Source organism: Mustela lutreola, chromosome 8, assembly GCF_030435805.1.
Source record: "Mustela lutreola isolate mMusLut2 chromosome 8, mMusLut2.pri, whole genome shotgun sequence".
NCBI classification, from domain to species: domain Eukaryota; kingdom Metazoa; phylum Chordata; class Mammalia; order Carnivora; family Mustelidae; genus Mustela; species Mustela lutreola.
In genome coordinates, this window is record NC_081297.1 from 1,461,829 (window position 1) to 1,476,053 (window position 14,225).

Genomic DNA, 14,225 nt, shown 5'->3' on the forward strand with positions numbered 1-14,225 from the left:
AATCAATATCTTACCTTTTCTTAAGTAGTATGACTGAAATCCCTTCACCAAAGTAAGTTTGCAGCAAATCTGCACCAAGTAACCAGAAAACCAGAAACGGTCATGCTTTTTTATTACTTTGGTTGGTAAAGACCACTTTTTCTAATAAAAAGCGAACAAAATTTACATTTTTGCAGAATTTGGTAATATACTCGAGCCATGGCTCTGAATATGGGTAAGAAGACATGAACCTTTCTTGCTTGAAGGAGTGGCCAGGAGGCCCCTCGTGAGGTCAAGCAGGGACAGGTGCAGATTCGGTGCCGGACGAGCCATTGTTCCCTAGACAAGTCCCACGCCGAAGCCTGCGTGTTGGGGGAGTGACTGGCCTGAGAGGAAACCAGAAAGCAAACCGTAGGCAATGGTTTATGAGAAGAAAAATGATGGCGGAACATAAGCCTAGAACTTCAGGGTCCCCCTTGAAAGTGGCCTGGATTGTACTACGTGTGGGCTCGACCCTTACTCCTTTATTAACCACATCGACGGAGGAAGGTCGAGTCAATCCCTCACTCTTAACACAGGTATTTGGTAAAAGCTAAGAGTGATATTTATGAGGAATTAATGAATGAATCAGTGCTAAGCTAAGACAACTGTGATATCTTTCTGTTCCTCGTTTAGTGGCATTGGCTGTTCACACACAAAGTGTAACAGAAAATATACGAGAGCACCTGCCCTTCATGCTTGTTCCCTTACGGGGACAGCCCCGCTGAGGAAGGAAGCCTGCTGCTTTTTTTGTTTCTTTATGGTAACGTCCTTTTGAGAATGTGATTAAACCTTTAGTTTCACATTTTCAATTTATTTTTCCAAATTTAACAGACCCTGAAAATTTGACAGCTGTCAGAGCACGGACATTCTGGTTAATGTTATTTTCAGTAAAGCGTCCAAACCATGGATGGGAAGTTCAGACCAGTGAGCATCCCCGTTTACTGCGATTCTGTCTGTTCTCACAGTGTGCTAAGAACTTACTGTATTTTGTTTAAAATGCAGAACAAAACAGAGGTTGGTTTATTTGAAATACTAAGCTGTAGGTGCTGGTTTGGGGTCTTCAGTTTATTGAAGAAATTATTCCATAGATGATATAAAAAAATGAAAGCTAATGTTAGAACTGGGATTGGCTCTGGACTTACTTCATTTGGGCTGGTTTCACTATCAGATCACCTTAAAATATTCTGAATATTAATACTGTTTAGGAAAGAATTTTTAAATTTAAAGAAGCAAATTTCTAGGTATTTTTTCCCTCTTGTTTTAACACAGTAAATGTCTAAAATTGTTTTTAATGCCTAACTTCTGATGGACTTTAGTTTCAATTTTGTTCTTAGTCATTGCAGATATTGACAAAATGTCATACGAAATTATTTTGTATTTTTTGTAGGACTGGGAAACAGAAAATCATGACTGGTATTGTTTTGAATGCCATTTGCCTGGAGAGGTGTTGATATGTGACCTGTGTTTTCGTGTGTATCATTCCAAGTGTTTGTCTGATGAGTACAGGCTTAGAGACAGCAGTAGTCACTGGCAGTGCCCAGTATGCAGGGTGAGTACCTATGAGCTTTCATGTGCTGGTCAGAGGGTTGGAATTCACTGGTAATAGCTGTGCAAGACCCCCCAGGTGGGCACGCCAGGTGAATGGATGACGGACTGGGGGGTGGGGGTCATCTGCCGAAACAATGGTCAATGGACACAGCACTGGTCAGTGCTACACCTGACATTCTCACGGTATGGACCGTAGAACATTCCAGTCACGTAAAAGTACACTTTCTTCCCTAATGTTACACTTGCCTCTGGATTGCGTGACTCCCGCCATGGCTAGCCTTTGGAAGTCCAGGAGTAGCCGCCCTCGCCGGGTTGGGTTCAGTCTGTCCTCTCCGCTCAGGAACCACAGCCAGCAGAAGGCACATTGTTGGAAGCGTTTTGTATCTACTTCCCATTTGATATCCATGTAATGTCGCCTTTATTTTTTGTCCTATCACGGGTTAGTTTATTTTTTGCTTGTGTTTTATTGTGGTGGGGGGGACGGGGCGGCTGTATGTAAGCACTCTCATCACTTAGAGCGGAGTGAAATAGTCGGGTAGGAGAAATAGGGACTTGCCACAATTATTCTCATTCCTGTTACTTCCCTAGTGAAAAGTATACCTGGCTGTGCTTGTTGGTTGTAAAACGTGTGTGTGTGCGTACAAGTGGTGTGTGACGCCTGCGTAGTACGTCGCATATGGCGTTGATGGTGATTAGTACAAGGTTATTTTATTGCACCCTCTGTTGTTTTTGTATCTATAATTGCTATGATCCATATTTGGAACCATGCAAGTCGCCCAGATTACTCGTGGGCTCAGTTTCTGAATATACTTTGTATTACTTGAGTTAAATATTCGTTTATAATGTAAAAAAGTTGTATCTTAATAATTTTTCCCTTCTTCAGTGTTGGTCCTAACTTTGCTGCCAGCATAATGAGCTTCTAATATTGTGTTAGTAACTTTGTATTTTCTTAGTGTGCTTCACCTCACCAGCACCTCTGTACACGCTCAGTGTCTTACCTCGGTATATTTTATCTCACCATCCGCTGTATGTACTCAGTGTTACCTCAGTGTGCTTCAGCTCACCAGCACCCCTGTACACGCTCAGTAGACATACCGGCGACCATGAGGGTGGCGTTATCAACAGGGTGTGTAATGATGATTCATAATCAGATGCCGAAATGCTCGGTCACTGATGAACCCCTCAGTCTGCATGTATTAGTATCAAGCCTCAAGCTGCAGACCTCCTCTTTGAGGTCTACAAGAATCAATGATGTGTCCATAGGGGTGGGGGAACTGCATAAATATCCGTACTTTATTTTTATGGATTTGGATTGTGCATTTAAAAAGCAAATATTTGTTTTCTGGTAACAGTTAACACTTGAAGTAAGGTATTAATGAAACCTTAAGAACAAGAGCATTAAGGTAGTAAAAATACAAAGAGGTGGTTGCTGATCGGATGGGAGGGGCTCTGACCTTCCCAAAGTGCAATTCCTGATGTCCAGGTGTCCTCATGGCCACAGCTTTCATAGTACAGACTGAGCAAAAACACTGGGGTTTTTGAAGACGCATTAAACTTTGTTGTGGATATTTTATATTCCTGAGTGGAAATTGAACAGTTATACCTTTGAAGAAAATGTCTAAGGCTACTTTCATAGGATTTCACGGTCAAGTTGTCAGGTCCCCTCTTCCACGTGTGTTTGCTCTACTTTGTAGGCCAGATGTTTTTTTTTAACATTTCAGAGAGTTACTGGGCCACAGTAACTGGGCCAAACATGGTAGCCACAGTGGAGCTCAGTGTACCCCATCTGTCTTTCTTTCTGTCCTTTGGTTTTCCTTTCGTCTTTGTCCATCTGTACTTGCCCACATTGTGAGAGGCTTGAACTTGAGGCAGGGATGCTGAGTCCGTAAACACTCGTGACCCCACACTTGTTTCTTAGGCTGGGAGCTGCTCTGGGGAGGCTCAAAACACCTGTGTTTGGGTTGGGGATGGTGAGTTTTATTTTGAGCTTTAAAATGCCTTAAGAAATAGTTATTTCTGTGTAGGATCTATTCTGTTGTTTTGTTACATTCAAGAAAAAGATATGTATTAGCAGTTCTTTCATGGGAGAAGGAATCATAATAACCTTGAAATTTTAAGGGGATTTTAAGTATCTTTAAGGGAAGACTTGTGGTTGACTTGTTTTTTTAAACAGTGTCGAAACTTCAAATAAAACCATTTTTGTGATCTAATATGAAAGCAACCGAGCAGATTTAAATGTTCTTGCTCTTAAGGAATGGAGAGGGTCGAGACTGGGACAAAGAACATGGTTGCAGATGAGAACATCACTGCCCAGTGTCCTTCTCCATTAGTGTTTAGAAAGAGCACAGATTAACTAGACACACTCACGAGGAATTTTGAAGGGCAGATGCCCAGAGCCAAATTTCAGTGCAGGTTGGAGCAGTAGTGGCAGCCATCCATTACTACCTAAACTTGAATATTTCTGGTATCTTAGAGTGACCAGGAGATTTTTATTTCTATGTAATCTGTCCCTGACAGTATTGAAAGTGCCACTAAGAATTGGTTTCAGCCAGTGGTGAACTATTCATGATTTAACGCATGTATCTGACCATTTCCAGATATTTTAAGAAGGCAATGATAGAAAGTTTTCTGTATTTAAAATAACTCTATTAACATTCATAATAAATCTCAGGAATTTTACGATCTTGAGGATATTTCTTTTGAATGTCTGACTTTCTAATCATTTAAATGTACAGACAGGGTAGATTATTCTTGTAAAAAGTAGCCTCTGAATGTCACGTTAGCATTTTGCTTTGAAAAAAATTCTAGTAATGTACTGTTCTACACTTTACAGGGAACTATCATTCATTAGAAAAAAAGGAGGATTTAAAATTATTTCTCTTATATTTACCTGTAAAAATCCAAGTAATTTAGAGAAGGATAAAGAAAAAATGACATTTCCAGAAGTACTAGGACACAGCAGGCGGATGTCCTCACAGACCCCTCTCCATGTGCTTGAGCACAAGCGTGTGTGCATGTGCCCGTTTGTCCCGTGTCTGTGCTTCACACATGACTTCCCGTCACCGGTGTGTATCCAGTACTGTCCCTGAGCCATAGTTTATGCCCTCCTGGTGCACATTACCATCAGCCGCACCGTCCTGTCTGACCAGCGGTGTCGGGCCATGTGCTGCCGAGCCCTGGCCCGCGCTCACACACCCACTCTTGCGAGCGGTCTTCTCGCTTTAATTTATTTCTGTACGCAAATGAAGTTTGTATTTTGTTGTAGTCAAGCGTATTTGAATTTTATATTCCCCAAATAGCCATGAATTTTTCATGACAAAAATGAGAAGATCATAACTTTTAAGTGAAAGTAGCTTTTAAGATTTTATTTGCCTAAAAGATATATCTTTAAAACACAATATAGTCAGTCGTGTTTTTTGAAAACAGAGACACTTAAAAATAACAAGTATTTATGTAATTCTGTTTAATCACCTTCACAGGATAAATTTATTAAAGTGGAATTCATAAAGTTAAAGGATAAGCACATTTTAATTCATGATAAAAATCACCAAATTGCCCTTCGGAGGATTATACCTGCTTATACCAACATGAAAGTGTTTTCCAGTGTTCTGTCACCAGGGTGATAGGATACACACGGATGTCTCCTTTCAGTAGGGCTTCATTTTTATAGAGTTGCCAGATCACAATGTCAGCTTATCCTTTGACACGCTGGTCACGGAAGGGGGGCCTGTGCGTGTGCACAAGTCTGCGTGCCCCTGTGCGTTTGTGTCCTTGCGTGGGTGTCTCCGTGTGGTGTATTGCGTGTGCACGTGAATGTGGGACCAGGGGTTTCTTTGTGCATGTGTCTGGTGTGTGCACACGTGTGTACATGTGCACACGCATGCCTGTCTGTGTGCCGTGTATACTTGCCCGTGTGTGTGCGCTCCATGCTCTCTGGCTGTGCTCCTGCTGGGAACAGCAGGATAATGTTTGGTAACTTCTTGAATGTTCTGTAGCGTGTGAGCAGAGTAACACGCTGTCTGTCCCCGGGGCCGCTGCTGAGGTCGCTGCCTGCTGCCTGGCAGAGCTCAGGTGGGGGGCGGGACAGACCTCTCCAAGCCGGAGGGGAGATCTCCCGGGCGGGGGGTGGGTGGGTGAAGTCCTCTCTCTAGGGGCAGAGGTCTCTGGAGGGGGTACAGACCTCTCTGGGGGGCATGCAGAGCTCTCTCCCCACTGCCCCGTGGAGGCACTGGGCACTTGCACAGGCCTTAGGGGGCCCACGACCCGGATTTCTGTCTGGCAGATAATGAAAATGAAAGCATCTCACGACTTTAACTAAAACTAACTCAGGACTCCATTGCCATGAGGGGCCACCTGGAGTCCGACGGGTCGGTCCCAGCTTGTGGACGGCGCTGAGCTCTGGGGGTGTCAGTGTGACGTGTGCTCGCTGAGGGGCTGAAGCCACAGTCCTGATGAAAGCTAGTTCCTGGAACTGGAGATGGAGACGGACTTCTGAGTCCACTTTTCATTCTTTCTGCTGTGCGGGCAGTACAAATTTTTTTTTTTTAATTCCCAAAGTAGGGAGGTCACTCATTTAATGTTCAGAATGAAGTAAAACAAAATGCTAAATGAAAATACTTCTAGGGCGCCTGGGTGGCTCAATAGGTTAAGCCTCTGCCTTCGGTTCAGGTCATGATCTCTGGGTCCTGGGATCGAGCCCCCCATCGGGTTCTCTACTCAGTGGGGAGCCTGCTTCCCCCTCTCTCTCTGCCTGCTTCTTTGCCTACTTGTGATCTTTTTCTCTCTGTCAAATAAATACATAAAATCTTCAAAAAAGAAAAAAATAAGAAACTACTTTGAAAACATGTACTCCCTGCGGCGTGTTGACCATGAGACTGACACCTTTGCTTTCTGGTCTGTTTCTCTGTTCATGTGAGAAAGTTGTGAATATTTTCACCCTGAATGTAGTTAAGTCAAGTTTTCAGCCAGATTAACAAATCTGGAATGGAGATTTGATTTTTAAATAGAAGTAGAAGCTTTTTGTCTTTATTTGCTATATGGTAGACAGACATAGTACTATTAAAAAATGAGGGGCCCCTGGGTGGCTCAGTCATTAAGTGTCTGCCTTCGGCTCAGGTCATGATCCCAGGGTCCTGGGATGGAGCCTGCCTCGGCTCCCTCCTCCTCCGGAAGCCTGTTTCCACCTCCCACTGCCCCGCTGTGTTTCTGCTCTTCTGTCTCTCTCTCTGTAAATAAAACAACAAAAAGAGAAAGTGAACATGAGCCAAATATATTTTACAGCTTTTAAAGCTGGATCATACCATTTTTATATCAACAAAAAAAAAATTATTTTTAAAAAGTAATTTTTGTCTGAACCAATCTTTTAGGAGGCTTGACTCCAGGAACAGGTGATGGGAGCATTACTAAAGCCAGAGGGTCTTACAGTCGGGTGTAGCCTCTGACCTGGACCCAAACAAGAAAGAGAACCACGCATTTTCTACATGATCTTCTCATGATGAATTTAACAGTAAGGCCAGAAAGCTTGCATATGGGTGTGAAGAGTTTTGGGTGGTGAAATATCCGTTCTAACTGACGCATCTTTTGTGAATAAGGTCACTTGAATTGAATCGGCGCTTTTCCTTTTGTCCTGAGGGATCAGGAGATGAGGGTCGGTCTGGTTTCCTCAGCAGGATAAGACCCCTTAGTGCGGACCCCGCCGCGCTCGGCTGGGGTGACCAGGGCGGACACAGCGCTGCAGAGGGCACGGTTCCCGCTGCGGGCCCCGCGCGACTGGGGGAGGGGCAGGCGGCACCCCTGTGACAGGCCCGGGAAGCCGAGAGAGATGCTTGTCCCCGAGCGGAAGCACAGACGCTGCTGTCCTTTCAGAAGAGAGCGGGGAGGCCGGTCCGCCGGGAGGCCCGTCCGCCGGGAGGCCGCCGCCTCTCTGAGGTCTGTTCGGGCTGTAGGAGGGAGGGCCGCTATTCCGAGACACGGCCCTGAGTGTGTCCTTCCCGCCTGTCCCCCAGGGCACCCCCAGTGCCCGGGTGCCCGCCCAGGCGTGCGCTGCCGGCGGCGGACCTCCGGGTGGGCGCGCGCCCCGCTCCCCGGCTGGAGTCCTTCCCTACCTTGTTTGTCTGTTGGACGCGCGGGGAGAGGACCAGCCTGAGCGGGCGGGGGCGGCAGGCTCGACCCGCGGGGCTGGAACCCGGGACCCCGCGACCGCGACCTGAGCCGAAGGCAGATGCTCGCCGACTGAGTGGCCCCGTCCTTGTGGGCACGTGGGGGGCGAGGGGGACCCACTTCTCTGCGGTGCGGGGCCGCCCTGGTCACCCGCGCCACGGCCGGACTCGGTGGGCAGGACTCGGTGACCCGGACAGGGAAGCAAGCGCCCCCCGGAACGTGCGCGCGGACGCGGCGGGGGTAGCACTCGGGGCCGCCGTATGCGTGGGCACCGCGGTGGGGACCCCTGGGCCACCTCCCTGCTCCAGAGGCGCGCACACACAGTCGGGTTGGCCAGCGCGCTGCCTGGGGCCGCAGCAGTCACCCTCCGGACCCCGGTGTCCCCCGGTGACCGGGACGGCAGAGCCAGGACAGCGTGACGGAGGTTTTTAAACTTGAAGCCCCTGCAAGTCCCGACGGCGAGGACGGCAGGACGGTTGCAGGAAGTCAGGCGCACGGGGCGCTGGGGTTTAGGACGGAGCTGGGGACCCGCGCTGCGCTGTCCTGGGGGCCGGGGGTGAGCTGCGCGTGCGTGCTGCCATCCACACGCCCCGCCCCGTCCACCCCACCCCGTCCCGAGGGCCGAGAGGTGACGTCAGCGTGGGTGGGGTGACAAAGCGGGAACGCAGGTGCATTTTCAGAAAACTGTCCTAGAAGGTGACTGTCGGTCAGGGGCTCCCGGGGCGGGGCGGGCCGGACGGACGCGGCGGCCGGCTCTGGGCCCCTCGCTCCTCGCCCCAAGCCAGCTCTGCTGTGCGGCCCTCAGCTGGGCGCTTCCTCTGAGTAGGGACTTACGAGACCGCGTCGTGCCTCGGTGCTGCGGAGGGTGTCGTAGACGCGGGGCCCCGCGGGGCGACCGCGGCAGTGTCGGTGCAGAGAACATGCCCCGGGACCCTCTGGCCGCAGGGACTCGTTGAGGCCGCCGGTTCCGCCCGTGCTGCGGTGACCGGCGCGGATGTGTTCCTCCCGCAGGGACACGTGGGACCCCTGGCGCCACAGCGGCCGGGGTGCTGTGGGGCGCACAGCCGTGGGGCCCAGTGAGCTCACGGACGCCGATGGGGGCCTCTGCGGTCGGAGGGCGAGGCGGTGTTCAGTTGTTGGAGGGCGGCGAAGCGACGGGACACCCGCACTGAACACGGAGGCTTGGAGCGGCCGCCGCGCAACAACCAGCACTGAGTCACGCGTCTCGCAGGGAGGGATTTCCTGTGCTTGAGCTCAGCCGTGTGGGATGCTGTGTCCCGCAGGCGACAGTCGTACGACTAGCAGCGGTTCCTCGGTTAGTATTCATTGAGCGCTTACTGTGTGCACATACTATACGAGGCCTTGGCAGACACCCGCTGAGCTGGACCCTTGGGAACCCTGTTTCCGCAGAACACAGTCTGTCCAGGGGTTGGCAGAACACCGCCAGCTTGTGTCCTGTTCATGAGGTTAGAATGGGTTTTACATTTTTTAATGGTCAAAGAAAAATCAAAGAGGGGGAAGTATTTTGTGACGTGTGAAAATCCTAAGAAATTCAGACTTCAGTATCCCAGAGCCTTACTGCTTTTTCAGTGCGTAGCAGAGTTGAATGGTGCGGACAGACTCCTACCGTTTGTCTGAGCCTGAGCTATAGACCGCCTGGCCCTCCACAGAGGTTTGTCAACTGCTCATCTGACCCTATGGCAGGAAAAATAGTCTGGATATTGGGGACCCCCGGGAGAGTGTGACGTCCTTGTCTTGTGTCATCGCAGGCTGGGGGACTTGGATTTGCTCAACTCTAGCAGCCCAGATCTGGGGTCCAGGGACCTCTGATCGCACACTGGTTTCATTTGGGAACTAGCTGTGCTGAGATACTCTTTCCACAAGTTCGTTTTTTGCTAAGATACGCTTCTGCAGCTGAAAATCTGGGTCTCTAAAGAGCATTAAAAATTCCAGACCATTCAGTCATGAGTGCTCATTCTTGTCATGGAGCGTGGTGTCTCGTCAGTAATGACCTGGGGATCAAGGGTTACTCATCCCTTCTTTGAGCTAAAACCATCATAAGGTCCTGAGTGTGGCTGAATTGCCGGACTCGTGTTTTCTCTGTGGCACGTACCCAGCCTCTTCCAGTTTGCTCCGACCGGCCCTTCTGGTGATGGAGACGAGTCCCTGACTCAAGAAGATGTTTAAGATTGTCCATTATTTTCCCCATGAGGAAAGCAGCCTCTCGGTCAACTGTCGTGTGTTTGAGAGCTTCTCGCTTGAGTCTCACATTCGTAACACACCTGCAGGCACGTGATCATTGTCCTCTGAGAACGGTTACAGCAACTTTGGCCACGTGATGCCAAGGCTTTCCCGATTATTTGTAGACACTGACCCGAGTTAACCCTCTGTGCCGATGTGAAGTTACTGGAACTCATGGGCTATGGAGAGGCCTTTCCTGAGGGCGCCTGCAGCCTGCAAGGAGAGAATGCGTACAGGTCTGCAAAGCCTGAGGAAGAATTGGGTCTGGAATAGCCTGCAGATGTCTAAAAGCTTTAGTTTTATTTTTCTGACCTTGTTTTAAAGAGCAATCTGCTTAGTTCTGTTACAGACAGAGTAGCATTTCCCTGAGAAGCTGCTCCTTTAATTTCTGTTCAAGTGGCTTTTTCAAGCCACCTTCAGTGTCTTGGTTTGGCTGAACTGACACAGTTGAAACGCTGTGACTGTCGCTAAGAGATCTCACGCCCTGACGGAGGCTGCAGCGCATCCTTCCTTTCTTCGGTGAAACCGTAAAGCTCTGAGTGACAACAGGGAGGGGCCGCAGCACAAGCCCATCAGCTTAGCAAGTGTGCAGGCATCTTGCGGCGAACGCTTGGTCTTCAGAAACGGGGGGAGAGGCCGCGTGCATGCAGGGTCTCTCGTAGGCGTGAGTTCCTGCATCGAGGCCCACGGCTGGAAGCCGGTCCAGGAAGCATGCACTTGCCACCCCCTGAGTGCCCAGGGAGCCGAGGTCCAGGCACAGAAGCCCGTCGACTGGACATCTGCAGGAGAACCCTTGTCTGTCCTCACAAGATTGGGGGGGGTGTTGGGCTTTTTTTTTTTTTTTCCTTAAGATTTTGCATATTGGAGACAACACAAGCAGTGCAGGGGAGCAGAGGGAGGGAAGCAGGCCCCCCACTGAGCAGAGCCCAATGCGGGGCTCGATCCCAGGCCCCCAAGATCATGACCTGAGGCAAAGGCAGACACTTCACCGATGGAGCCCCCCAGTGCCCCTGACAGAGGTGTTTGAATTAATTTATTTTCTCCGTCTCTAAACGAATAAAGAAGAGGAGTTAGATTCACATGAAGAGTGAAGTACTGCGTGGGCTGACGTTGAGCACAGAGAGAAAACCACCTTCCTGCACAGATGTGGGATCCCCAGTCACTGGGTGAGGGCAGCTCTTGCCCACGTCTCTCCACTGCTCTCTCAAGGGCTCCCCGGGTTGGGCTGGAGGTACTCGAGAGAGGAGAGTCTTCCTGCTCTGCTTCCTCGAGGGAAGGTTGGGAACAGTATGTGTGGGGCCTAGAAATCACGCTTCACTACGTGACGTGTTGCTTGTGAACTTCCGTAAATTGTACGTCACCTGTTGAAACACCCTTAACCCGACAGGTGGAATTGCAGGATGCCTGACCTGTTAACAGGTTGGTGTTTTATTTGCATCTACGCAGATTCATGATTGAATGATCAGACGGATACCTACGGTCAGCAGTTGTAGTAGCACATCCAAAATATTGGGGAGTTAACATGACAGAGCACGTAGCTGGAAGCTTCGTTTTCGTTCTCCTCCGTGGTGAGAGAGTGTGGGTTTCCCACAGGTGAGCAGAGCAGCGGGCGTCTTGGCCCATTACCCCTTCTCTTCTCCGGTTCTGACGGTCCATCAGGTGCTCGTTTCTGGAGAGAGCAGCGTGGGGGAGAAAGTCCATGTTGCAAGAACGTTTGTCCAGCATCAGGAATAGCTGACTGTGTTTCCCCTGCCCAGAGAGCCCCGCACACGCCCCTGGGTGCGCACAGCTGCACACCGATGGCTTTCTCTGGGGTGCTGGCTTTGGGGGCAGCCGCTGGTGGTTCCCACGTGTTGCTGGGGGTCGTGTGAAAAATGAGAATCCACAAGGTACCACAGAGCTGCCCCTGCCCCCGCGACTCTAAACCCGGAGTCCAGGAAGTGTGGTCAGCTCCAGACCTGACTGGGTGCTCCGGTTCGGTCACGTGTCCCAGCCACCTGAGGATCGAGCAGAGCACGCAGGGACCATCCCTCAGGGATGCTGACCCCGGTGTGACCATGTGGGCTCACTGGTCTCTGGGCTGTGCTTGCTGGGCTGGAAGCCCAGCCGTGTTTCCCGGAAGTTCACCAGTGTCTCTGGGTGTGGACAGACTTGCACAACTGCTCTGTGCCAGGCATCGGTTAGACGCCGTGTGCATGGGTCACACGGCAGCCCCGCACAGCAGAAGCAGTAATTGTACCAGAGTCCACATGAGAAGTGGAAAGAAGGGGTCAGGGTTATTGTTTATGGTTTTTATGAATTTTATTTGTCATTTCTGCATGCATCGTGGGGCGCGAATGCAGGACCCCAAGATCATGTGTTGTGTGTTCTTCCGACCGAGCCAGCCCGGCGCCCTGGGAAGGCACCACATAGAACGGGAAGTGCAGGAAGCCACACGTCCAGGAAGGAAAGCAGTTGACCATTTTCCGTTCAGGTGGTTTAGTGTTGTGTGTGGGTGACCGGTTCACACGCCCCAGCGAAGACTCAGTTACCTGGGGAATGCTGGCTCCTGCCTCCAGTCCGCCACTGTGTTGGGGCGACGTCCGGCACGGACAGCCCTTTGGGAGCGGTGGCTCCAGTGGGCAGGGACCCATCCTCTGGGGGCCCACGGGTGATGGCAGCTGGGATGTGCTGTCCGCACCGAGTCAGCCGCGCGGAACGGCCTCCGTAGAGCGGGGGCTGCCGGGAGCCCTCAGCCTCGACGGAGCAAGTGGGACGTTCATCTTTGCGCGCCGTCTAGAAATAACACGAAAGGGAGAGGCCCGTCTTTTTCTCTTTGCATGAATTTAGATTTTCTGAGACATAAATTGAAGAACCTAATTAGCTCTTCAGGTCAGGCTGATAGAAATTGGGGTTACTACTGAACAGACCCCGTAACCCTTGAAAACAGATAAGCAGGTGTGCAGCTGTGCTGTACAGAATTCACAGGTGACATGGACTTTAGAGGAATCGTGTATGTTGAAATTCACCCTTTAATATTACTAATTTAAAATGTTCCCGAAAGGGTTTTGGCCAACTTTTCTTCTCTTTCTCTCTCTCTCTCTTTTTTTTTTTTTTTTTTTTTTGATAAAATAAGTGATTCTACATCATGTCATTATTACATCATCATTCGTTGTATCTGAAAATGGTTGAAGTTCTAAATATCAAGAAAAAATGTGTAATTCTGTGAGGTCTTACGTCAAATACAACCTGTTTCCGTTTTACTGTCACATTAAATGCTATGCACGTTTAGGATTTCTTTGTGTCAAACGCATTGGAAATAGTGCAGGTTTGAATACAATCTTTGCATACTGTATCTTTTATATATAAAGTCTTTTACATGAACCAGACCTGTCAATAATCACATTTTGTGTCTGGCCTTTTCTGTTTTTAACAGAGCATCAAGAAGAAAAACACAAACAAACAGGAGATGAGCACGTACTTGCGGTTCATTGTCTCCCGCATGAAGGAACGGGTAAGCCCGCTCGGCGGTCGGGACCTCCCAGAGCTCGTGTCCTGACCCTTCCCGACCGGAGAGCGCCCCAGGGCCTTTACGGCGGCATCGGGTGCAGAACGCTGCGGCCCAAGGTCCTTTGTCGGTAACGGCTGTTCTGCTTCGTCAGGCGGCTCTGGAGCGGAAGTGGGGGCGTCCGACACTCTTAGTCCTCGCTGATCCATTTCTGTTCCATCTTTTATTTCTCAAAATCTTTAGTTGAAGTGTAGTTGGCGCGCAATATCATATTATTGGCAGGTGCACAACACCGTGATTCGACCTTTGTATGCACGACTCCGTGCTCACCAGTAAGAGCAGGCGCACAACGCGAGGGCGGCACTGCGCACTGTGTTCCCTGTGTTGCTGTTCGTCCTCGTGATTTATTTACTTAAGTTCATCCCTGCTGATTTATTTATTTAAGGTTTTATTTATTTATTTAATTTATTTAATCGACACAGAGAGGGAACACAAGCAGAGGCGGAGGGAGAGGGAGAAGCAGGCTTCCTACCCAGCAGGGAACCCGACACGGGGCTCGATCCCAGGACCCTGGGATCATGACCTGAGCTGAAGGCAGATGCTTAACTACTGAGTCCCCCCCAGGTGCCCCATGACTTACATATTTTATAAGTGGAAATTTGCACCTATTCCTGTCAATCCCCGACGCTCCCCCTGTCTGCGAACCACCACTTTGTTCTCTGTAGTTAAGAGTCTGGTTGGTTGGTTGGATTTTAGATCCCGCGTACAA

The 14,225-nt window shown here is 49.8% G+C and overlaps 1 protein-coding gene across 9 annotated transcripts in view; it reads left to right on the forward strand.

Annotated features, from left to right (window-relative positions):
* The window catches only part of ZMYND11 (zinc finger MYND-type containing 11), a 108,772-nt gene that overhangs the window by 74,019 nt on the left and 20,528 nt on the right, over positions 1-14,225 (forward strand). For 7 of the 9 annotated variants that reach the window (XM_059183664.1, XM_059183665.1, XM_059183663.1 and 4 more), the window contains 2 exons: positions 1,409-1,570; positions 13,385-13,462. In XM_059183664.1, the coding sequence (XP_059039647.1) occupies positions 1,409-1,570; positions 13,385-13,462 (240 nt within the window). The remainder of the gene's footprint in view (positions 1-1,408; positions 1,571-13,384; positions 13,463-14,225) is intronic. The other 2 variants (XM_059183669.1, XM_059183670.1) reach the window with 1 other exon arrangement.